Source organism: Jatropha curcas, chromosome 11, assembly GCF_041381405.1.
Source record: "Jatropha curcas cultivar XTBG-Jc1 chromosome 11, XTBG_Jcur_1.0, whole genome shotgun sequence".
In the NCBI taxonomy this organism is placed as follows: Eukaryota; Viridiplantae; Streptophyta; class Magnoliopsida; order Malpighiales; family Euphorbiaceae; genus Jatropha; species Jatropha curcas.
This window is the reverse complement of record NC_143161.1, coordinates 6,639,034-6,662,310: the sequence shown is the minus strand read 5'-3', so window position 1 is coordinate 6,662,310 and position 23,277 is coordinate 6,639,034. Positions and strand designations below refer to the sequence as shown.

Here is a 23,277-nt window from a genome sequence, read left to right as displayed (position 1 = left end):
AGCCGAAATACAAGTGAAATGTTTACACACACATTATAATAAAATGAAGATGGTTTCCTTAATGGTGAGCAAGCTCCAAACATACTTGGTGCAATTTCTTCCACTTTGGGAGCTTCAAGAGAACAATACTTTTGATTGGCTTTATGTGGGTTTATGATGTGGATGTTTGCTTCCCTAATCCGACCACAGCATTGCTGGCCCATAAGGTCTTCTTTTGGCTAAGGGCAGAATCATCATCACCTAACCAATCTTTAGGGCTTTTATAATAAGTAGACATTTAGAGAGATGATGATAGGATTTTGGTTAGAAATTTTTGTTATTTTTTACTTGGGTTTTAGTCGTTGTTGTTTATTTTATTAGCGTTTAACTGTTTGAGTAATTTTTTATAAAACGTTAATAGCTAAACGTAGCCGGAGTTGACTTCCTTTTATAAAACGTTATATTTACTTCTAAAACTCAGTTCAAACGCTGTGTTGCCAAATATTATAAAAAATGTTTAGATAAAATTAAATTCTTTTTTAGTTTTCAATATGAATGTCAAACATATTATAAATCGTTTTTAAATTAAACACATGACCCAACTAAAGGAAAAGAGGAGGCAAGAAAAGGAATTACTTTCATTTTTTTGGTCTCTCCTTCCCTTTATGAATTGAAGTGTGTGCATGGTGCACGTGCAATGGGCTAATAATTAGCAAGAGGGTTTTGATTTTGAACTTCTAGAATATTTATATATTATATGATTCTAAAATATATAATTAGCTGGATAACAGTAATTCATATTGCAATCATGATGTAGGGTTTGTATATTACTTATTCTCTTCTCCCTTCTTTCTTTTCAGCTTTGATCTTTTTCTTATAATTACAAATAAAACCATAAATCCATGAAAGAATGTCCATTACACAAAGAGAAATTGAACCTGAGACCTATTCCACTGCACTAAGACAAAAGATATATTGAGGATTATGGAACTGTAAGTGTCTCTTTCTCTGTCTAAGAGCATAATCATGAAGAAGACATTCTTTTAGAAATGTCATTTGTCTTCAATCTTGACGTTGATATAATACCTCATTGCACGTTTGTGCAGGGACAAATCATCATTATCTTGTCTTTTTATATCTTCTTTCCTTTTTTTTTTTTTTTCAAGCTTTAAATGATAGGACCGCTTAGCAGAAAATATTGAAAAAAAAAAAGAAAAAATGAGAAAAAAAAAGAGAAAGGTGACTCCCAAAATTCAAACATTTCAATAAGTATAGATGGGCCGAATTAGGAAATAAAGTTTGGGGCAAAATGAAATTTTTTTAAATTTTAGAAGGATAAGAATTTTGTTTTTTAAATATTTGAGGGATCAAAATGTGTACATGTATAAGTTTAGTCGAGCTTAGATTAGTTTATATAATAAGTTTAGTTTATTGGCCATGACTCTCTCAATTTAAGAAAAATTCAATTTGAATATCGGTCTCAATTTTAAAAAATAATGGCATACACATATAAAGGGAAATTTGAATTTAAAGTTCAATGTTTGTTTATACATGAATCTTTTTTATTTTTTTGGTATAATTATATATGATTCTTTTAATAAAATTTAAACCTTATATTCTCAAATTTAACTCACTTGAAATGAGAAAATTTTCAATTGTTAAATATATACATATATTATCTTGTTTATGAACAACAGTGAATTAATTACATAAAATCGATATTTTTCAATAGATTTTTTATTGTATATAATTTTCAATTTGGGCATTGTGTGCTACATAGTAGGGGACAATCCACTGGTGATAAATTTTGTGGTAAAAAGGACTTAAACTCGAGACACCTCACTCTTTGCATCTTATCGAAATTTCAATTTGTAAAGTTAGATTATTAAACACTTAATAGTCGATTAAATAAAATGCAAAAATTATTATTTTAAAATTATGTTAACCGCATATCCAAAACAATATTTTGCATATAAAAATAAAAACTTTAAAAACTATTATTTTTAGTATGAAAAAAATATGCAATGTTAGTAAAATTTATAACTTTAGATGCACAATAGGTCTTTTCTAAAATTAAGGGTACCACAAAATTAAAATAATAAAGATGAGGGGTGATTTATGTATATAGCCATTCTTAAACTTTTTACATGTGAAAATCCATTTAGATGCATGGGCTTGTAATTTGCAGATCCATCTAATGGTGGACAAAACGAATTGTATTTCCAAATTTGAGCCCATGAAAGAGTTCAAGCCTACCTGATCTTCAAGTACTTATTGCAAGTTATAATATTATCCATCCATTTTCAGATAGAAAAAAAGAAAATCAATCTTCTAGGTCAAGAAATTGAAAACCAATGCTAGCCATACAGCCAAGGGCAAGGACCAAGCCATGGCTGCATCCACCAACTACAAAGAAACACAACAATTCTTTTCTATTCAAAACCAAAATTCTTCCACTGAAAGTTTCAAACACTTCAAATGAAAACAAAGAAACACAAGAATCAGCAGCAGGCAACATTAAGAGACTTGTTCTTCCCCAGGAAGGTAGAGTCAAACTAAACACATACCCAGATAGAGATTTCTATTCCTATCCAAGATTTGTGACCCATGTTGATGATAATTTCATTTCAACATTGACCAATCTCTACAGAGAAAAGTTGAGAGCTAGTTCAGAGATTCTTGATCTCATGAGTTCTTGGGTTAGCCATTTGCCTAAAGAAGTTGTATATAAAAGAGTGGTTGGGCATGGGCTTAATGCACAAGAACTTGCCAAGAATCCAAGATTGGATTATTTTTTTGTCAAGGATTTAAATCAGGATCAGAAATTGGAATTTGAGAATGGGAGTTTTGATGCAGTGGTTTGTACTGTTAGTGTGCAGTATCTTCAGCAGCCAGAGAAGGTTAGTCTTTTAGTTTTTTTTTTCGGTTATTTTGGGGTCTTTAAATTAGTCTCAAATCATTGGATGGGCAAAGCCCAACTTGACCAGGTTTTATCCAACTGAATTTTTAAAATAATTATACGAATTTGACCGAATTGAATCGATTTGGTTCAGTTTACGGTTAAAAACCGACACAAGGTGTCATAAATTTAGATCAATATAGGTGTTGAATAGGTCATGCCACAAATTTTTTTCAATTTAATTTGATTTCTAAACACTAATTGCGTTGATTTTTGTTCCAAAAAATTTTAATTTATTTGATTTATTTGGGTTTAGCTCTGTTTAAAATCAACTGATCGAATGTTCATCCTAATTTTTTTTTTTCTGAAATATAGGTATTTGCAGAGGTGTTTAGAGTGCTAAAGCCTGGAGGGATGTTTATAGTAAGCTTTAGCAATCGAATGTTTTATGAGAAAGCCATTGGAGCCTGGAGAGATGGGAGTGCATACAGTAGAGTACAATTAGTTGTGCAATACTTCCAGTGTGTACAAGGATTCACTCAACCGGAGATTATTCGAAAACTACCGCCGGCTACCGGAGATTCTGAAGCCGATGAATCACCTTTCAAATGGTTCATGAGGTTGTTAGGGTTGTTGTCTGGATCAGACCCGTTTTATGCTGTAATAGCTTACAAGAACTTCAAACCTGTATATGAATCGCGTTCTTGAATTTTACCAAATACGAAGGATAAAACTTGCCTGAAATAGTTGCTCTGATTTTTACCCAAATCCATGAGCTGTAACTAAAATTATAAAAGTGAAATTTTAACCATTTAAAGAGTGGAGTAAGTGGTTAAAGAAAAATGACTTTTTTTTTTTTTTTTTTAGTTTATGGGTTCAAATTTTAAAATTCATAATTTTTTTCTCCTCCAAAAGTTATAATAAATAAATATAAGTCCAAAAATTATGTTTAAATAATCGAAATTATTCTTTAAAAATCTACTTTAATATAATTCTAATTTTAAAATAGTTATCATATAATCAACATTTATTTAGTTAATTAAGTTAAATATTTAATAAATAATATAAAATTATAATTTAATTCAAAAAGTGTCAAAATAAATTGTAATACACAAATAGTGTTATATTTCATATAGATGAAGAATGATTTGAGAATTATTATAATATTTAAATATAGCTTTTTTTTGAAAGGAAAATTGTTACAACTTATATTAAGATATTTTTATTATTATATTGAATTAACATTATATAACTTGCAAATTTACATATTTATAATTAAATCATTACTTTTTTTATTATAAAATTACGGATTTGAATGGATCCAGTTTGATTGTTTAAATACTGGACTTAATGCTATTAATTAAAGTTTATGATTAAATAAGTTCTTAATGTCACTAAAAGTAATAGTAGAAGAGCTTCATATGGACAAATAAAATTTTGAAGTCTCAATAGCTAAAAGTTGTAAAGTTGAGGGACTAATTGTAACTGTGTTTTGCCTTTTTACAAAAATTGATATGATAAATCTACTATGATGTACAACAGTTAACTCATGCTACATTTATATATGATTTTATATTAATAAACGACCCTAATCCTTGTTTAACAGATTAATATTAGGTGGTATGTATATATTATGTTTATTATTTATATGCAAAGCCAAGAAAGTTATTAGAAATATGAAGATATTCCTCTTGCAAAGCCCAAAAAAAAAAAAAGAAAAAAGAAGAAGCAAAGAACAAGTTAAAATAGAAGTGATACTTTTATTGTCTCTTTCTTTTCACTTTCTTGGATTCTCAATTATTATGAGCAAGAAACAAAACTATCAAGCAAAGAAGCAAATAGGATTTTAAAGCTGAAACATTAATTTGATGGGTACAAATCAATATGGTCCTTTAGATTGGTCGAGGAGATTGAAATTTTATGTCTGCTGAAAACTACTGGTGCAGATTTGTGGGCCTGAAAGATAAAGATAAAAGATGAATATGTTGTGAAGCGTTTGGTGTACTAAAACGTCATTGGAAGCAAAGAAGATTCAAACTATATTTGTATCTTATAGCTTTATTCCATTTCTGATGAGTATATAAAGGCCATGCAAATTATCAAGAAGAACATATTAAGCCTTCTCTTCTATATTCAAAACCATATTGTTGCATTGTAAGCTTGTGTTTAAGCTCAGAAATGGCTCTTAAGCAATTAACAGGCGGCGTGCATCAACTAGGCAAAGGTGAAAGGCTATTGTTTTCAAGTTCTGATGATAATGCAATGACTAAGCAAATTCAGGGAACTCATTCTCCTGATGGTCGGGAATTTGAGGTCAAACCTCTTCTTCATATCGTTGAAGACATCTTCAATCGCGCTGCCCCCACTATCGATGCCCTTGCTATTGCTGCTCCGGTAATGGTCTCATTAGTATATGTTTCTTGATTTCGAGTCTTTTTGGTGTCTAAAGTTAATGCGGTTGCCTTACTGTTTGGTTTAGTATCCAGAAAAATTCTATGTTCAAAAATTAGAAGGCTATGAAAATATTTCAAGGTGATGAATTTGGCATTTTCTAATCATCAAAGCACTGATGTTTTGGAATTTAATGTAATCTATTCAAATGAGTTTTTTATTCTAAACTTGCATTGCAAATTTATTTGATTACATTCCATTATAGTTTATCAAAAGTAGCATATATAAGAACTTCAAATTAATCATTCTATGCATCTTTTTAAAATTTGCAGCAACAAACACGTTCAGAAGCTTTGGACGACAGAACTTACCAAACGAGCTTCATTGCCACGCTTGAATCTTTGGCATTTGTCATTGATCGAGTCGCAACTGAGGTAACCTCTCTCTCTCTCTCTCTCTCTCTCTCTCTCTCTCTCTCTAAATATTATTTTCTCTCTCTCTCTCTCTCTCTCTCTCTCTAAATATTATTTTCTTGCTTCTCATCACTAACTAGCTAGTTCTAATTGTATATATACAGATAGCATACAAATGCACAGGTGGTGCAGATGCACATGCAACTACTATGTCACTATTAAACATGCTATCCAACTATTCATGGGAAGCCAAGTTGGTGATAGCATTAGCTGCTTTTGCAATGAACTATGGAGAGTTTTGGTTGGTTGCACAGTGCTACACCTCAAACCAGCTTGCGAAATCTGTTGCAATTCTGAAACAATTGCCTGACATGTTAGAACATTCAAGCATGCTTAAACCTCGATTTGATGCGATCAAAAACCTCATCAAAGTCATGGTAGATATTGCCAAATGCATTGTTGAGTTCAAGGAGCTTCCTCCTCATTACATTTCTTTAGATATCCCTGCAATGTCCACTGCAATGGCCCATATTCCTATTACTGTCTACTGGACAATGAGAAGTATTGTGGCTTGTGCATCCCAGATTACTGGCCTTATTGGTTTGGGGCATGAGTATGTGTTCCGTCCCTGCGATTTACTTTCCTCTGGTGGTTTCATATTATGTATTACAGTGCACCCGACACACGAAATTCTAGGAATCCACCTGAACATCACATAAACATAGGTGTAATTTAATCGTTGCTGTTGATGTAGGCACGTAGTGTCAACTACAGAGGCCTGGGAGCTATCAAGCTTGGCTCACAAGCTCAGTAACATGCATAGTCACCTAGCAACTCAACTAGCGATATGCTATAAGCACATTGGTGAGTTTTTGAAGTTAATTAATTACAATATTCACAAATTTATATATGCGGATTAATTACCAATGGTTGATGAATATATACATACAACTGGTAAAATCATCCATCTATATAATATATATGCAGATGAAAAGAAACATCTGGAAACTTATCAGAACCTCTTACATTTGTTCGAGATGGCCCATATTGACAACATGAAAGTTCTCAGAGCTTTGATTTATACTAAGGATGATCTACAGCCGCTTGTTGAAGGAACCACAAAGAGGAGGGTATATATCTAATATATAAACTATATGTATTATATGTATATTTTATTATTCTGATAGCTCTTGCGGATATCAAACTAGTTAGTCACTAATTAACTTAGGAAGTAATATCAATTGTGGCATAGTTCTAAATTTCTTGTGCATATTCTTTGTGACAAAAAAAAAAAAAAAAAAACCAGGTCAACATTGATGTCCTGAGAAGGAAAAATGTGCTTCTGCTCATATCAGACCTTGAGATTTTGCAAGAAGAGATTGCCATTCTTGAACAAATATACAATGAGTCCCGGCTTCATCCAACAAGGCAGGAGAGTCAATATGAGATTGTGTGGCTTCCAATTATAGACCCAGCTGTCCCTTGGAATGATAATATGCAAAGTCGATTCGAGACATTGCAGGCTGGTATGACTTGGTATTCTATACACCACCCTTCCTTGATTGACAGGGCAGTGATAAAGTTTGTTAAACAAGCGTGGCATTTTGAGAAGAAGCCTATACTTGTGGTGCTTGATCCACAAGGAAGGGTCGCTTGCCCTAATGCACTCCATATGATGTGGATTTGGGGCAGTCTAGCCTTCCCTTTCACCACTTTAAGGGAGGAAGCTCTTTGGAAGGAAGAAAGTTGGAGACTTGAGCTCTTGGTGGATGGCATTGATCCAATGGTTCTCAATTGGGTAATATTATTTTGCTGGTTAACCGATTAATAATTAAGGTTTATCGGTTAATTACTACTAAATAATCAATAATCTAATGTCTATTTTACTTTTATTTCCGATAGATGCAAGAAGGAAGATACATATGCTTATATGGAGGAGAAGACATGGAATGGATTCGAAAATTTACAAACACAGCAAGAGCTGTTGCACAATCTGCAGGTATTCCATTGGGAATGGTTTACGTAGGAAAAAGCAATCCAAAAGAAAGAGTTCGAAGAAACATTGCAACAATCATCGTGGAAAAGCTCAGCCATTACTGGCAAGACTTAACTTCAATTTGGTACTTTTGGGTTAGAATTGAAAGCATGTGGAGATCAAAGAATCAATTAGGAAGAACACCTGAAAATGACCCAATAATGAAAGAGATCATGACTATGCTTAGCTTTGATGGCAGCGATGGCGGATGGGCTATTTTCACTAGAGGCTCTGATGAAATTGTTAGAGCTAAAGGAAATATATTTTTGACTTGCTTGGCAAATTACAGTGCTTGGAAAGATCAAATACAGCAAAAGGGTTTTATGCCAACGCTTAAAGAACAACTCTACCTTTCTGCACCTGAACATCATTGTAACCGCCTTGTGCTTCCCGGTGCTGCTGGAATGATACCGGAAAGAATTGTTTGCTCGGATTGTGGCCGGAGCATGGAAAAGTTTATCATGTATAGGTGCTGCGATGAGTAAGCAAAAGCAATGAGCAATGGCTATAAATTATAATCAGTTTTTATGAATTGATGCAGAGATAAATAAGTTGCTTGCAGCTGAGAATGATGAGATTGCTTTCACAAGGATGGAAATTTTTACTATGTAATGGATTTGCATTACTTTATAATTTCTTTTGTTGTTATAATATGCAGTGTTGTGTGTTAATTATGAAACTACTACTTATTTCAATAAAGTCTTTTTCCTCTTAAAATTCTTATTGCCTTGATCTTTTTTTTTTTTTTTTTTTTTTTTGATAAGCTAGATAAATTATATTAGAGAAGAAAACAACATGTCTTTTTGGTGAATATACTCAACTGATGTGATGATAATATATGAAATAAAAATAACATAGATGTTTTGTTATTGTTGGATAAATTGACCCAAAAAAAATAAGACAAGACTTGTCTATACTTAGCTAGAGTTTTTTTTTTTTTTAAATGTTACTATTTTATTTTTTTTCTTAGTGTATAGTGAAAAATATCATCGTTTGGACCAAAAGAATGTTTGTAATTGTTTGTGTATAGGTAGGCTCATATAATGAGTGTGTAGGTATAGATAAATGTATTTCAATATCTATTTTTAATTGAGAATTTTACTTTATTTGTTTTTATATAATAGAATGTAATACTATGGGGATATTCCAGCAATAAAATTAAATTTTTTAGAAAATTGATAAAAGTTTAAGCTTGATGTTTGTTTTTTTCTGAGCAAAATATAATTTCCAGCAATATTACACGTGTGGAGGTTTTTTTTTTTTTTTTTTTTTTTTTTTTGGTGTAAAATACCGGAATCCAAATCCTATTACGAGGGATCATCTAATTCGGCTTGGGGCTTAGTCATAAGTGTGTTTAGTGGGGATCAAACTCGAGAGCTCTTCCCACGTGTCCAGCCTGCGTTGCCAACTGAGCCGCAATCCATAGGTGATGGAGGTTTTTTCTTTAAAAATGCATATGTATATGTTAACAGATTAATTAATTAACTTAACCCTTTTTTGATAGAATATTCACATTGACTATAAATATTTAGGGGCCATGCAAGTGTGAAAATAACCATTATTTATATCACAAATTGTTACCATATGAAGATCCTTTGCAAAGCCAAAAAAAGAAGGAAGACAAAGAACAAAGTAGAAGTGATACTTTGCTCTCTCTTTTCACTGTCTTAGATTCTCAATTGTTATCAGAAAACGAAACAAAAGAAGACTGCAAATATCATTTTAAAGCGGATTAGCCTAAACATTTGATGGGTACTTTCTTTGATCGGTCTAATACTACATAAAGAAGATTGAAAATTTTATGTCTAATGAAAACCACTGCTGCCGATTTGTGGGCCTGACCTGAAAGATAAAGATAAAAGATGAATATGTTTGGTGCACTGAAATTTCATTGGAAGCAAAGAAGATTCAAACTATATATATAATGTGTATGCTATATACCAACCAGGGTGCTAGCTTATGTAAGTTGAATCGAATGTTTTCTAGGTTTTTTTCTTAGTATTTACGAGTTACCTGATAGTTCGAGTTTAGAAACTTTGCAATGCTAAGTTTTTCTGGATATAAATTTATAAAATATTTTTTTAAGTACTGGAGAAAGAGATTCAAACATGGATCTATTATTAGGTCGTAATGCACTTACTACTAGACTATATGCTTCGGTGTGTATAAAATAATTATATATTGCTGATTGAAAAAATGTATATGCTATATCTTTTTTCCATTTCTTATAAAGACCATGCATTTATCAAGAAGGGCACGTTAAGCCTTCTCTGCTACATCTAAAACCATTGTTGCCTTGTAATCTTGTGTTTGAGCTCAAAATTGAATGACTCTTGAGCAATTATCAGGCAGCATGCAGCGCTAATTGCAAAGGTCAAAGGATATTATTCTTAAGTTCTAATGATAATGTGACTAAGCAAATTCAGGAAATTCATTCTCCTGATGGTCGTGAATTTGATGTCAAAAGAGTTCTTTATGTCGTTGAAGACAATTAATTGCGATGTTGATGCGTTTGCTGCACCGGAAATGGCTTAATTACTATATAGTTTTTTATAGACCCAGTTAAAACCGGGCATGTCCACTGGCATTTTGAACCGGAAATGAATTATACTGTAGATGAATCAGAACTGAACTGGAACCGTCGATTTAAAGTTTTGAACCGGAACCGACGGTTCAAGGGCAGGTTAAAGTTCATGTGAATGTTAAAATCTGAACCTTAACCAGCCTAGAATTAGCGATTAACCGGCGGTTCTGGGTCAGTTTGAACCGAAAATTGTGTACTTTTATTTTAAAAATAATAATCACTTAGTCTATTTTATACGTTTCTAAAAGTCTCAATAATATTTTACTAAATGATATACTTTACTTAAGATTTTTTTTAAAAAACACCATACTTTAAAATTTAAAAATCTAAAAAGTAAAATGGTAAAAAAAGAGAGAAATATTTAGTCTAAACTTATATTATTTTTAACTTTTTTTTTTTACCCTTTTAAATTGTTTACTAAGTTTAAAATTACATTCTTTTGAAGTATTTTTCAAAATTTTCTTATAATTTATTTAATTAATAACAATTAAACAAAATAAAGTGATAATTTATTTGATTATTTTGTAAAATTAATTAATTTTATTCGTATATGAGTATGAGCATTCTAAAATTTGTTTAAAATAAAAGTTACCAATATTTTTTAAACTCATAATAATATTTTCGAAAGAAAGATATAACATTAGAACCGATTTTTTTTTTAAAAAAATATAAATCGATTATTTTGTAAAATTAATTAATTTTATTCTTATATGAGTATGAGCATTCTAAAATTTATTTAAAATAAAATTTATCAATATTTTTTAAACTTATATTAATATTTTCGAAAGAAAGATGTAACATTAGAATGTTTTTTTTTTAAAAAAATATATCGCCGAAAACCGTGATCGGAATTATAAGTTCATCTGAATCGCATTGGAACCAGAACCGGCCCGAAATTGGCAGTTCAAAGTCCGATTCAGGTTCAACATTTTAAAAATTTTTAACCGTCGATTCTATGAATTGGAACCGAAGGTTCAATGACCAGTTTATACAAATCTATGCCTAATTGTGTGATTATGTTCTGTTTTTATTTTTTACAACTCGCAAAAAGTGATAACAGATTTTCCAGTGAAATTTTATTTCATATATCACGAGGTTTTAGAAGGTTTTTTCACTTAACATTTCAAAGCTAGGATTTGGCTGTATGGGGAAGCCTGATGAATGGACTAGATTGCTTGAATTTATTAAGTTTTTGCTTACTTTTAATAATAAAATTAATTAATTTTGCTGATAAAAATATTTTTCTCGTAATAAAAAAGGAAAAAGTTAAAAGCTTTAATTATGAAATCCATCCTTTTAAATATTCTAAAGACAAAATGGAAAATAAAAAAAGAAAAGCATGAAACAAACTTATCCATAGAGAAGCAAAAATATATTTAGTTGGGGTACAAAGCATTTTACAGCTAGACATTTGAAGGATACGATTCAATATCATCCTTTGGATTATAAATTCATATTTATTTGATTTTAACACTCGCAAAAAAAAAAAAAAAAAAAAAACACTCGCAAGAAAGATTAAATTTGTGGGGCAGAAGAGATAAAGTTAAAAAGATGAATGTTGTGATAAGCATAATGTTGCAAGCTTTTCCTAATAGTATCTTGTGCTAAAACTCGATTGAAAGCAAAGAAGCTGATTCAAAGTCCAATATATAAATGCACATATTAAACTTTGTTACATTTAACCATCGAGATCTTAACTTTTATTTTGACCTATCGAACATCTCAATTTACAAAATTAGATCAATTAAATGCGGATTAAATTATTAAAATATGTAAGAAAATTATTGTTTCAAAAGTTGTCTAACCACATGTTAAATCAGTATTTTATATATAAAAACTAAAAAGCCTAAAAATTGTGTTATTAGTATGAAAATAAGTGCAATAGTACCAAAATTCATAATTTTAAGACCATAACATTTCTCTCTCAAAGTTAAGGATGCCGTAAGATTAAAGTAACAAAATTAAGAATGAAAATATATGTATTTGGCCAGATTCAAACTATATTTGCACTTTATTCCTTTTTTTATTATAAAATTAAGTCTTCTACATAGTTGCTGTCATGAAAAATTGTAGTCTCCTCTTCTAGCATTAGCTAGCTCTTGTTTAATGAGCAAGAATGAGTTCCAAGCCAACCCCATCTGGATCTGGTAGGCAGCAGCAGAACATAAAAGTTGCTGATGATGATGAAGCCTTTAACAAGCAAATTAACGATACTCATACAGGTGATGGTTATCAGTTTTATGCCAAACTCAATCCTGATATTCTTCAAGTGGTCAAAGACATCTGTAATCCTCCTGAATCAAATGTGCCGGTATGCACTCTAATATATTTACATCCCTGCATATATATACATACATACACACACAAACACACATGCTAGATAATATGGAAAAAAAGAAACAATGGAATCTTAAAAATAATCATTTTAGCCATTTTACTAATAATTTTGCAGGTCATTGATGCAACAGATTCAGATGCTTTGCCTTATAAAACTTACCAAGCATTATATGAATATTTCGTTGATTTGGTCGATCCTATTGGTAGCAAGGTGACTTCGCTGTCTCTCCCTCTATATCATCATCAATACTAGGGGTATAAATGAGCGAGCCAGAACTCAGCTCGAAAAAAGTTGAAAAAGGTTCTGTTTGAAATTGAGTTTAAACCGACTCGTTAGTAAACGAGCCGAGCTCAAGCTTAAAATTTTTTCAAGTTAAATTTGAGCTGAGCTCGAGTCTGAAATTTCCAGGCTCATCGAGTTTTGAGCCTAGATTCGAGCCCGCAGGTTTGAGCTTAGCTCAGCTCATTTATAATTCTAATAATACTATTTGTATCATCGTTAATATCCAGACCTTATATATGTATATGTATGTATGTAGATGCACGAGGAATGCACAAAAGATGCAGATAATCATGCAATAACAATATCAATATTGAAAATATTATCTCGCTACTCATGGGATGTAAAGGTGGTGATTGCTCTATCAGCTTTTGCAATGAAACATAGAGAGTTTTGGCTTGTTGCCAATACTTTCAAATCAAATGACCTTGCAAAATCTGTTGCGTCGCTGAAACAATTGACTGACGTTTTTGAGAATTCAGATCAACACGCATTAACAGAGATGAAAAAGCTCATCAACGTAATGCTAAAAATTGCCAAATCCATTGTTGAGTTGAAGAAGGTTCCAGCTAAATACAATTCAGAAAATATCAGTACAGCACAGGCAAAAATACCAGCCGGCGTCTACTGGACAATCAGGAGTATCGTCGCGTGCTGGTCACTAATTAATGGTTTTACGGGGCATCGGTATGTAAATCCATGTCCTTAGTTTAATTTGCTGTTGCTGGTTTCTAAACTAAGATTATGAACGCATCTTGGATCATTTTAATTGTTTAGTTCATAATTAGCATGATATACTAAGACTTCTTTCAAAAAAAAAAAAAAAAAAAGTTGGGTAAGACTTGCTACTGAGTTAATATTTTCAATAATTTGGCTATTGTTTCTTCACACACAAAAGGGTGACCAATCGGTTAGGCAAACCGAATTAGTTCGTATTCGATCTAACCCAACATATATTTATGGTAATCGAATTTGGAATCAAAAGTTATAAAATCGATCCAAACTGAATCAAAGCGATTTGCATTCTGTTATTCCAAATCAAATTAGATATTAGGCTTAAATATAAATTTGATTAGTTATATATGGTAATTGAACCAAAATCGAAAAATAAACCGTTTTATATATCTAAGCTGATAGGTACCCAAATTTTTAAAATAATTATCTAAATTCAACTAAAATGAATCATTTTAGTTCAATGTTTTGTTAGATTATTTAGATTATCATTTAGATATTTTTCATAATATCTAGATTTTTCAAGGTTAATTTTTAACGGCCTCTAAATCGTTATTGTTGGTTATAGGCACTTATTAGCAACAGATGCCAATTGGAAGCTGTCAACGTTGAATGTCGAGCTATCAGCTCGATTGAAGATCTTGAGCAAAAACCTCCGTGAGTTTTTAAAGTTCAAATTAACAATTGGTATATTTTCCCTCCGTACAATTTTGTTTGCTTGTTATTACTTTTTTTAATATTTCAAAATGTTTGCAAGATTTCTAAATTTAAAGATATAAATAATTATTTTTTTCATGGTAACATTTGTGATCCTTTATTAAATGAGAGACTTTTATTAATATTTTTAATGAGTTAAAGGTAAAAAAAAGCAAAATAATTTTTATTGACTAAATTTTTAATATACGTGTTTTGTCAAACCATGCAAATAAAATTAAACGGAGGGAATATATAATATATGATAAATCTCCTATATATAATTTGATATATGCAGATGAAATAAAACATGTGGAAGCTTACGAGAAACTTGTAAGTTTGTTTGAGACGAAGGAAAATGACGTTGTCAAAATTCTCGAAGCATTACTACCTGGTCCTCGTAAAAAAGATCGGAAGCGGCTTGTCAAAGGAACCGATGAGGCAAGGCTTTACTCTATATTGAACTTTTTAAAGTTATTCTTAATTTGATGGAGGATAAAATCCACTTATGTTTTTAAGTTACGTTCTAATTAACACTTTTGTCTCTCTATTTTTTTTAATTACTATAATATTTCTTATTTTTGCTATAAATTTACCATCAGATCCTTCCATATAAAAAATAAACATTTTCCATCAGAAAAATGAGTATATTTCGTCTAAAAAATAAATTTAATTAATATGAGTAAAATATTTTTATATCCCTCTATTATAGTCAAATTAATATTTACGTCATTTTAATATTAATAAATAACTTTAGAGTCACTAAATTATTATTTCAGTCTATAAGTAGGTCCTCTCGTTTATTTTGAGTTAAAATCACCGCTAAAAAAAGAAAATTCCAAAGCTACCCTCCTAGTCTGAAAAATCAAATAGTTTCTCTACCATCTTCCTCTCTCTCCGATACCCACGAAACACGTTCATTTGTCAAAGCAGTGATACGCTTCTCCACCCTCTCCCCCAAATCGAACCAAAGCAACTCACCCACTCCAATAATGAACATAAGAGCATGAATACTTCAATAGCAAAGAACTGGGTTAGGTCGTGGTTTTGATTTTGGAGAGTCCTGAGTAGGATGGAGAGGAAGGAGCATAAGGAGGGTTGATTCTTTTCTCTGTTTGATAATTTGCAGAAAAAGAATTTATTTCAATGGGATGCGCTTGTTAGTAGGTACACTAAAAATGAACTTTATTTTGATGCAATTAACATGTTTATGAAAATGATAATAGATACAGAGTTTAAACCTTAAAATTTTACTTTCCCTTGTGTTATAAAGGCTTGTGCTAGGGTTTTAGATGTTAGGTTAACTAAAGTGATTGTGGCATGGTAACAAAGATGCACTTGATTTCTGATTTTTTTGTGGGTAACGCTTTGATTGAAATTTTATGGGAAATGTAGGTTAGTTGATGATGTAGTGCAAGTGTTTGATTGTATGCCAGTGAAATTTTGGTTTCTATTAGATTCAATTATTTGTGGGTTTTCTGAAAATGGTTTTTCTCGAGAGAGTCTTAATATGTTGGTGAAGAAGTCAGTTGCAGAGGAAGTCTCAAAAGCCATTAACTATCTCTACGGTTGCAGCTCTTGGTTCTACTGCCACGACTGCCAAAGTCATTTGTTGAATATTTTGCTTGTTTGCTTGGAAATTTCATAATTGCAGAGTCAAAGAAATTTCATGGCTATTCAATTAGACATGGGTTTTAGTACCATGAATTGGTGGCCAATGCTTTTCTTGATGTCAATGCCAAGTGTGGGTTGTTGTGTTCTACTAAATGTGTATTTAGCAGTATGGATATGAAGACTGAGTTCTTGGAATGCATAGAATGGTGATCCTAGGCAAGCTTTGAGTTCATACATTTTTTTTTTTGCTTAAATTTATGAAAAATTGGAGATTTTGAAAAAAATTGGGTATTTTGCCTCTCTACCCTAGTTGAGTGTCATTAAGGGTAATTTGGAGATTTACTTATATTCTTTATCCTCATTTTAACTTTTTGTTTATTTTTAACTGTGATTTTAACTTAAAATAGTCGGAAAGACTTACTTATTGGATGAAATAGTAAGTTAGAGATTCCTAAGTTATTTGTTAATACTAGAAGGATGTAAGTGTTAATTTGACTATAATTTAAGTACGTAAAAATATTATACTCATGATAAATAACTGACTTTTTTAGATAAGAGGATCAATACTTAGCTGAAAACAAAAATTAGAAACGCTACGGAGGGATGGAAATGTTAGTTAAGATATAATTTAGGGATTCAAGTATATTTTTCCCTATAATAAATTGCTAAAAAATGAATTTTAGCTATTCATCTGCATCAAATTTATGTTTTAGGACCAAATTATAAATAAAATTAAAAATTTAGTGACCTCCAAACATAAGATTTGAAATTCAAGTGAAGTTTATACTTTAATTCATATCATTTTGAACATTAAAATTCATTTATTGAAATTTATTTATAAATGAATTTTACATTTCTGATCCATCTACTTGCGAACCTTCCAACAATAAAAACAGGTTGACATTGATGTCTTGAAGGAAAAAAATGTGTTACTGCTTATATCAGACCTGGATATCTTGACAGAAGATATTTTTATTCTTGGACATATAATGCAAGAGAAGTCGCGGCTCAACCCAATCCCAAATATTCAGTTTGAGATTGTTTGGTTACCGATTGTAGACCAAGATGGAACATCGAATTATAAGAGGCGATTTGAGGAAAAACAGGTTCAAATGAATTGGTACTCATGCCTCCCTATCCCGGTTGATGGTGCTGTGGTTAAGTATGTTAAAGAAAAATGGCAGTTTGGACAGAAGACTATTATTGTGGTTCTTGATTCACTTGGACAAGTTGTCTGTCAAAATGCACTCCATATGATGTGGATTTGGGGCACTCGGGCCTTTCCTTTCACTGAGGAACGTGAAGAAGCTCTGTGGGATCAGAATACAAGTTGGAAACTTGATCTCTTGTTCGATGGCATTGATAAAACAGTCATGGATTGGGTAATAATCAAAATTACAGAATAATTTAAAATTGTGTTTTTTCAAAATTTTTTAACTTTTTTTTCTGTTTTAATTTCATTAGGGGGAAGAAGAAAAATACATATGCATCTATGGAGGAGATGAGTTGGACTGGATTCAAAAATTTACAAAGAAAGCAAGAGATGTTGCAGATGATGCAAATATACCATTAGAAATGGTTTATGTAGGTAGAAGGAACTCAAAGGAACGAGTTAAAAAGATCATCGAGACTATCGAGAGCGAAAAGCTAAGCCGCTCCTTGCAAGACCAACGTTTGATATGGTATTTCTGGGTTAGAATTGCAAGCATGTGGTATTCCAAGAATCAACTTAAAAAAACAACTGAAAATGATCCTACAATGAAAGAAATCATGAAAATGCTCATCTTTGATAGTGAATCTGGTTGGGCTATTTTCACCCAACGATTAAAGAAGGATCAAGGAATGAAGGACAATGAGATGAAGGACAATGAGATGAAGGAAAATGTGATGAAGGGTAAAGAGATGAAGGATTCTGAGATAAGGGTTGAAGCTAAAGGAAATATAATCTTAACATGTCTGGAGAATTATAGTAGATGGAAAGATCTAATACAAAAAAAGGGTGGTTTCGTGCAAGCACTTAGAGGTGAGATTCAAAAAGAGGTAAAAGCAGCGAAAAGTCACTGTAATCGGCTTGCGCTCCCTAATGATGAAGGAAAATTGCCTCAAAAGATAGTTTGTGCAGATTGTCCCAAAAATATGGAAAAAATGATAATGTACAGGTGTTGTGATTAAGAGATAATAATAATGATTGTGCGATTAATCAATTAAGAAATATTTTATTACCGTAGAAGGGGTTTGTACTGCCTTAGTTAATTATAATTTGTTGTTGTACTAAGCGAGTTGATTATCAATGATCTTTTCTGTTTGAAATTTCTAGCATTCAAAGTGTGATTGATTTGCAGAGAACTCTTTTCTGTTTTCCATTTTTTGTAGAGAGAGAAAATTCGGAAACAAAAAGCAAAATTGGAGAAACATGGAGATTATGTTTGTTTATAGTAATTTAAAAATTAATTTTTAACCTAGAAAATGAAAAATAATCTCACAGGGGCACTCTTTCTCAACTCGTCATACACCGTTTTTCATATTCTTCGTTATATTAAGGGCACTCTTTTTCATCACTTACATTTTTCATCTAAGAGCTTTCACTGATACTGATTGGACAGGTGATCCTACGTACCGGTGTTTTACTACATATATAGTTTCTCGTTGAAGCAGAATATCATGCCTTAGCGAATGCCACCGGTGAACATATTTGGCTGTGTTTGATTACTTGCTATTTCGGGCATTCTTTACTCTAGAGCTATTGATCTCTATTGCGATAGTCAAAACACAAGTTAAATTGCCCAATGATATTTTTCACGAGTGTACTAAAAACATTGGTATCTATAGATTTAACTTTGTTGAACTTCAAATTGTATATTGTTTGAACACCTCACTCTCTCAAAAATAAAAAAAAAAACACTATATTTGAGATATTTTGATCAGGCAAGATGGTCCAAAAAGATTAAATAAAACAAAACTCCTGACAGAATTCTAGAATGATGGAGCTAGCTAGAATAAAGTAACTAGAATAATAGAATACAGGACACGCGAATAAATCGAAATATACACAATACATTCAAATTGGGCAGTGGATATTGAATGCGGCGCTCAAAGGTTTCTAAGAAAATGAGAAAACAAAAGATGGCACAAGTAGATGGACTCAAAGAAATAATAAAGGTCCACTTCTCTAATTGGGCTAATCAAACAAAGGCCCAATACTTATTTATCCAGCTATAAAAATCAATACATACTGATATTGAACTTATTTGTTTCATGGTTCAAGAGAATCCAAGCAAAAGTGATCAACCCTCCGCCACGCCTTAGCTGTTCAGTGTGATGAACCCATGGACAATTACTTGCAGCATAGAAAAGCATTTCAGTCCAAATACTACATAGCAGACTCCATTTGTCTTCCCTGTCTATCAGAAGCTCTGAAAGTAGTTTGGCGTCCAGTACTAAATTCCAGCTCGATATGATCACATATTCACTCTCTGCAGATATTTCCACATTGTTATGTTTATTAGATACCCGAACCACTGTCTCTTCAGAACTCTTCTGGAGCAATTTTTCTAAAAAATGTTGAATCATAGTTTTCTCATCTGTTTTTCCTTTCTTGGTGGCTGCATCTGTTGGTGAACTGATAATAACACTTAAAAATTCACCAAGTTTCTTGGAAGCGCCCTGGAAAAGAATACTCCCTGTACCAATAGATAGCATGTGGGGGCGTACGGCTAGTAGATACATCATATAATCAGACAAACGCTTACTCAACTCTTTGTTAGTACTTTTACTCTCCGAGGACTCCCTTCCATAGCAAACATCAGTTGCTAAATGCCAGATTGTTATAGCCCTTCCAAAACTTGTTTGCTGGTTTGCTTCATTAGTGTGGTCTGTTCCTATGCTCCATTTGAATTGGTCAAGACATTTGTACCTTTCCAATGCCCATTCTCCTCTTTTTGTGAAGGCTTGCCAAACTCTTTGCCCTCGAACTTCCTCTATCTGTTTAATTATCAGTTCCTTCAATGTATCATCAACTCCTACAGATTGGGTTAAGCGAAACCTCTTGTATCGTTGATCCCATCCCTCGAGTAACTGAGCACATGGAGTGTTCTTGGGGATTCGACGAATGAGTTTGTTAAGGATTTTGTTAAGGACGGTAGGCTCTTTGGATATACAATAATGCAACATATTTAGTTGCTGTATCTGATTTGACCATCTCGGCGGCCTTGAAACCTTATGAGCAAAGACTTGAAGAGCAGCATCAACAAATTTATTTCTTTGCTCTTTTATCAGATAAAGAACGGACCAATCTGAGCAAAGAATGGTTAGCAAAGCATAAAGTTCCAATGTAATAGCACCAGCAAGAAGCAGATAAGTGATAGAAATGTCCACCTTCTTGTCATATTTCCGTGAGACCAGAATTTTGAAAATCTGAACATCGGCGTGTCGAAACAAGATTGCAAATCCACACAAGCTGCAAGCTAAACAAAGGAAACAAATGGCTCGGCGTACAAAACTTGTGCCGGAATAATTGATGGGAGCCCTAGTGTAGAGCACATCATACATGAAGCTTAGCTCTGCTTCTGCAATTTTAAAGGTATCTATTGGTGTAGAATAATATGTGCTCATAGAAGGCAATTGTATAGACAAAGGATGGCCTATCCAGTTTTGAAGGTGAGGCTTTAAGTGTTCGAAACGAATATAAGCCTTCACAAGCAATAGAAGGTCTGGAATTGAGGACTTAAGAGACCAAAGTCTGTCTACTTCTAAAGCTTTAGTGCTTGATAAGAAATGGTGGGTGCCTATTTCTAAAGCTTTACTGTCTGCTAAATTACCAAACACAGGTTCTGTTGTGGCCGAGCATCTGAGAGACCAAACTCTCTCAAGACTTTTAATAGCTCCACTCACAAGCAAAGTCAAGGCTATAATTGATAACCAAGAATTATTCCAAGATTTGATAAAAATCAAACCGACAACAGTTATTTGCACTCCCAGTTCAAGAAACTGCCTCAGACCCAACCGGTTATCCTCCACCGCGAAAGCGGTGATGCTATCAGGGCCGCCGATATGAACAAGAAGCAACGGAGCCCACATCGCCCTTAGTTCATTGCTGGTAACATTCACCTTAGGAGCATCACCGTAACTGATGCTATTAAGGGCAATTGTGTCGTTGTTGGTGTCAGTAAGCTTGCCAAGTGAAACTGTTGCGACATAGATGCCCATTAAATAAGAAAACCAAACAAGCAAGCGAGTAAGAACTCCTAGCTTGTACTTCCGGCGACCGCCACAGACGGCGAGGACTATTTGAAACAATAAGCTTGTAAGTACTAGAACTTGAATCTCAAATGCAGCCCACAGTTCTTTCACCCATGGTGACTTAAATATTTGTTTTGCCATCTCCCAACTCATTTTCCAAAGCTAATAAACATTAACAAAAATTAATTCCGATCACTGTAGCAAAAACTAAAAATTAATAACTATGAATAATAAACTACTAAGAAATAGTAGCTTATTACCTTAAAAAAAAAAAGAGTAACATATAATTAATTGTATCTCTAAATTATATCTAAATTACCACTTAAAATATTTTCATATAATAATACAAAAATATTGTTTGGTTTATATTTCTATTTTAATTTTTCTTAAATTTCAATTTTAAGGATATAAGAAAAAATAAGAAAAAATATGTAACTTTAACTAATTTAACTAACTATTCTTAAATTGTATGAAAAAAATATCTAAGAGTATAATTTTGAGACCGATGGAGTAAAATTTATCTTGTAATATATAACTAAAATTTATATAATAATATATTTATAGGTAACGTACTATTTGAATGCAGATAATATATATATATATATATATATATATATATATATATATATATATATATATATATATATATATATAAATACACACATAAACGCATCATAAATTCAATAAAAAACGCATCATAAAGAGTTAAAATTAATTTTTTAAAATTATATTGGATATCCAACTAGTTTGATGAGTAAGTCGCGGAATTTAATTGAATTTTATTTTATTTTTTATAATTATTTATAAAAACTAAAAATTAGTGAAAGAGAGAAAAATAATTTTATTAATTTTCAATTTTCAAAAATTCAAGGATTAAAAAAAATTAAAAAAATCTACAAGCATTTTCTTAATCGTTTATCAAATAATAAGGTCATTTTAAAAATTTTTTTCTTTATATATATATATATATATATATATATATATATATATAATTTGATTTGATTTAATTACTAATTTATTAACTTTTAATGTTGTATTATCATTTTTCAAGGTATAATCTGGAGGATTGAACTGCGTGAGACCAAATTCTCTCTCTCATTGCTTTTTCACTTGATGGAGTTTTTGGTTTTGAATTCTCTCTGTTACAACTGCATTCTCTACGTGCCTTTATATACTTGGTTTAACTGTTACATAGTTTAAAAATAATAATAATAATAATGTGGTTATATTAATTTTTTATTTTATTTTTTTTTCTAATATTGTCCTTCTACTCTGCATTTATTAGTATATATGTCATTAAATAAAAAAACTAACTTATTCACTTGTTGTAAAAAAAATGAGATAATAATACGAAATAATTAAAAATGTAAATTAAGCTCTATATATTTCGGCACGGACGGAGTAATTAAATCATAAATAAGCAAAGTAACACATATATAGTTAGTAATAAAAAAATAGATAAAAAAAAAGGTACCTGAAATGAGTTCACTCAAATCAAACTTCCTATGCTTATTTTGACAGCTTCTAGTAGCCAGGCAATTGGTGTCTCCAATTCCAAGGGATTCCTATTTTTATATATCAGTTTGGTTGTACAATTTCGTGGCTATAAAATAGTAAGTGAAATGAAGAATTCTACTTTGCTTGTGGAAATTTTATTCACTATTCTTATTCTTTCTTTAATCAAATAAACTACCTTATCCATTTATTCTTTCTTTTAGCTTTATTAGATTCAAAGTGTCTTTTTTTTTTTGTCATTGAAAATATTTTAGCTTTTTTTTTTTACAATCAATTTATCGTATAAAAAAATTAATTTAATTAGGTGCATTTGATCAATATAGTTGCTCAATTCTAAGTGAATCATCTAATTATTCTACTAAATTTTCACTTTAAAGTATTTCTAACTATATGTTAGGAAAAAAAAAAAAAAAGATAAAAAGGTAATATTTTTTAGAATTTTTTTTTATTGGCTTGACATGGGATCACTGGGTGTAGGCAAGAAATTTCTAATTTATTGAGAAAGACTTACCTACATCTTGTGTGAGTCTACATATATATCAAATCGATTACAAACAGTATTACGGG

The 23,277-nt window shown here is 31.5% G+C and overlaps 4 protein-coding genes across 6 annotated transcripts; 3 read left to right on the top strand and 1 right to left on the bottom strand.

Moving 5' to 3' along the window:
* Positions 1–2,275: 2,275 nt before the first annotated feature.
* LOC105633639 (S-adenosyl-L-methionine-dependent methyltransferases superfamily protein) lies at positions 2,276–3,622 on the top strand. The gene is made up of 2 exons (XM_012216268.4): positions 2,276–2,879; positions 3,254–3,622. The coding sequence occupies exons 1-2, from the start codon at positions 2,334–2,336 to the stop codon at positions 3,584–3,586; spliced, it is 879 nt and encodes a 292-aa protein (XP_012071658.1). The 5' UTR covers positions 2,276–2,333; the 3' UTR covers positions 3,587–3,622.
* Positions 3,623–4,979: 1,357 nt separating this feature from the next.
* On the top strand, positions 4,980–8,434 carry LOC105633633 (protein SIEVE ELEMENT OCCLUSION B). Its single transcript, XM_012216257.4, has 7 exons — positions 4,980–5,272; positions 5,602–5,703; positions 5,847–6,295; positions 6,437–6,546; positions 6,670–6,812; positions 6,989–7,480; positions 7,585–8,434. The coding sequence occupies exons 1-7, from the start codon at positions 5,057–5,059 to the stop codon at positions 8,200–8,202; spliced, it is 2,130 nt and encodes a 709-aa protein (XP_012071647.1). The 5' UTR covers positions 4,980–5,056; the 3' UTR covers positions 8,203–8,434.
* Positions 8,435–12,360: 3,926 nt separating this feature from the next.
* On the top strand, positions 12,361–18,267 carry LOC105633625 (protein SIEVE ELEMENT OCCLUSION B). 2 transcript variants are annotated; one of them, XM_012216251.4, is made up of 7 exons: positions 12,361–12,612; positions 12,754–12,849; positions 13,178–13,605; positions 14,219–14,307; positions 14,642–14,784; positions 16,854–17,339; positions 17,422–18,267. In XM_012216251.4, the coding sequence occupies exons 1-7, from the start codon at positions 12,418–12,420 to the stop codon at positions 18,127–18,129; spliced, it is 2,145 nt and encodes a 714-aa protein (XP_012071641.1). In that variant the 5' UTR covers positions 12,361–12,417; the 3' UTR covers positions 18,130–18,267. The 2 variants fall into 2 exon arrangements, with proteins under 2 accessions (XP_012071641.1, XP_020534901.1); XM_020679242.3 differs by having other exon boundaries at positions 14,219–14,337.
* A 605-nt stretch (positions 18,268–18,872) lies between these two features.
* Positions 18,873–22,795, bottom strand: LOC105633615 (uncharacterized). Of its 2 annotated transcripts, none has more exons than XM_089715851.1 (2): positions 22,670–22,795; positions 18,873–21,357 (listed from the first exon to the last, which is right to left on the bottom strand). In XM_089715851.1, the coding sequence occupies exon 2, from the start codon at positions 21,346–21,348 to the stop codon at positions 19,180–19,182; it is 2,169 nt and encodes a 722-aa protein (XP_089571977.1). In that variant the 5' UTR covers positions 21,349–21,357; positions 22,670–22,795; the 3' UTR covers positions 18,873–19,179. The 2 variants fall into 2 exon arrangements, with proteins under 2 accessions (XP_089571977.1, XP_089571978.1); XM_089715852.1 differs by having other exon boundaries at positions 18,873–21,390; positions 22,670–22,792.
* Positions 22,796–23,277: the final 482 nt, after the last annotated feature.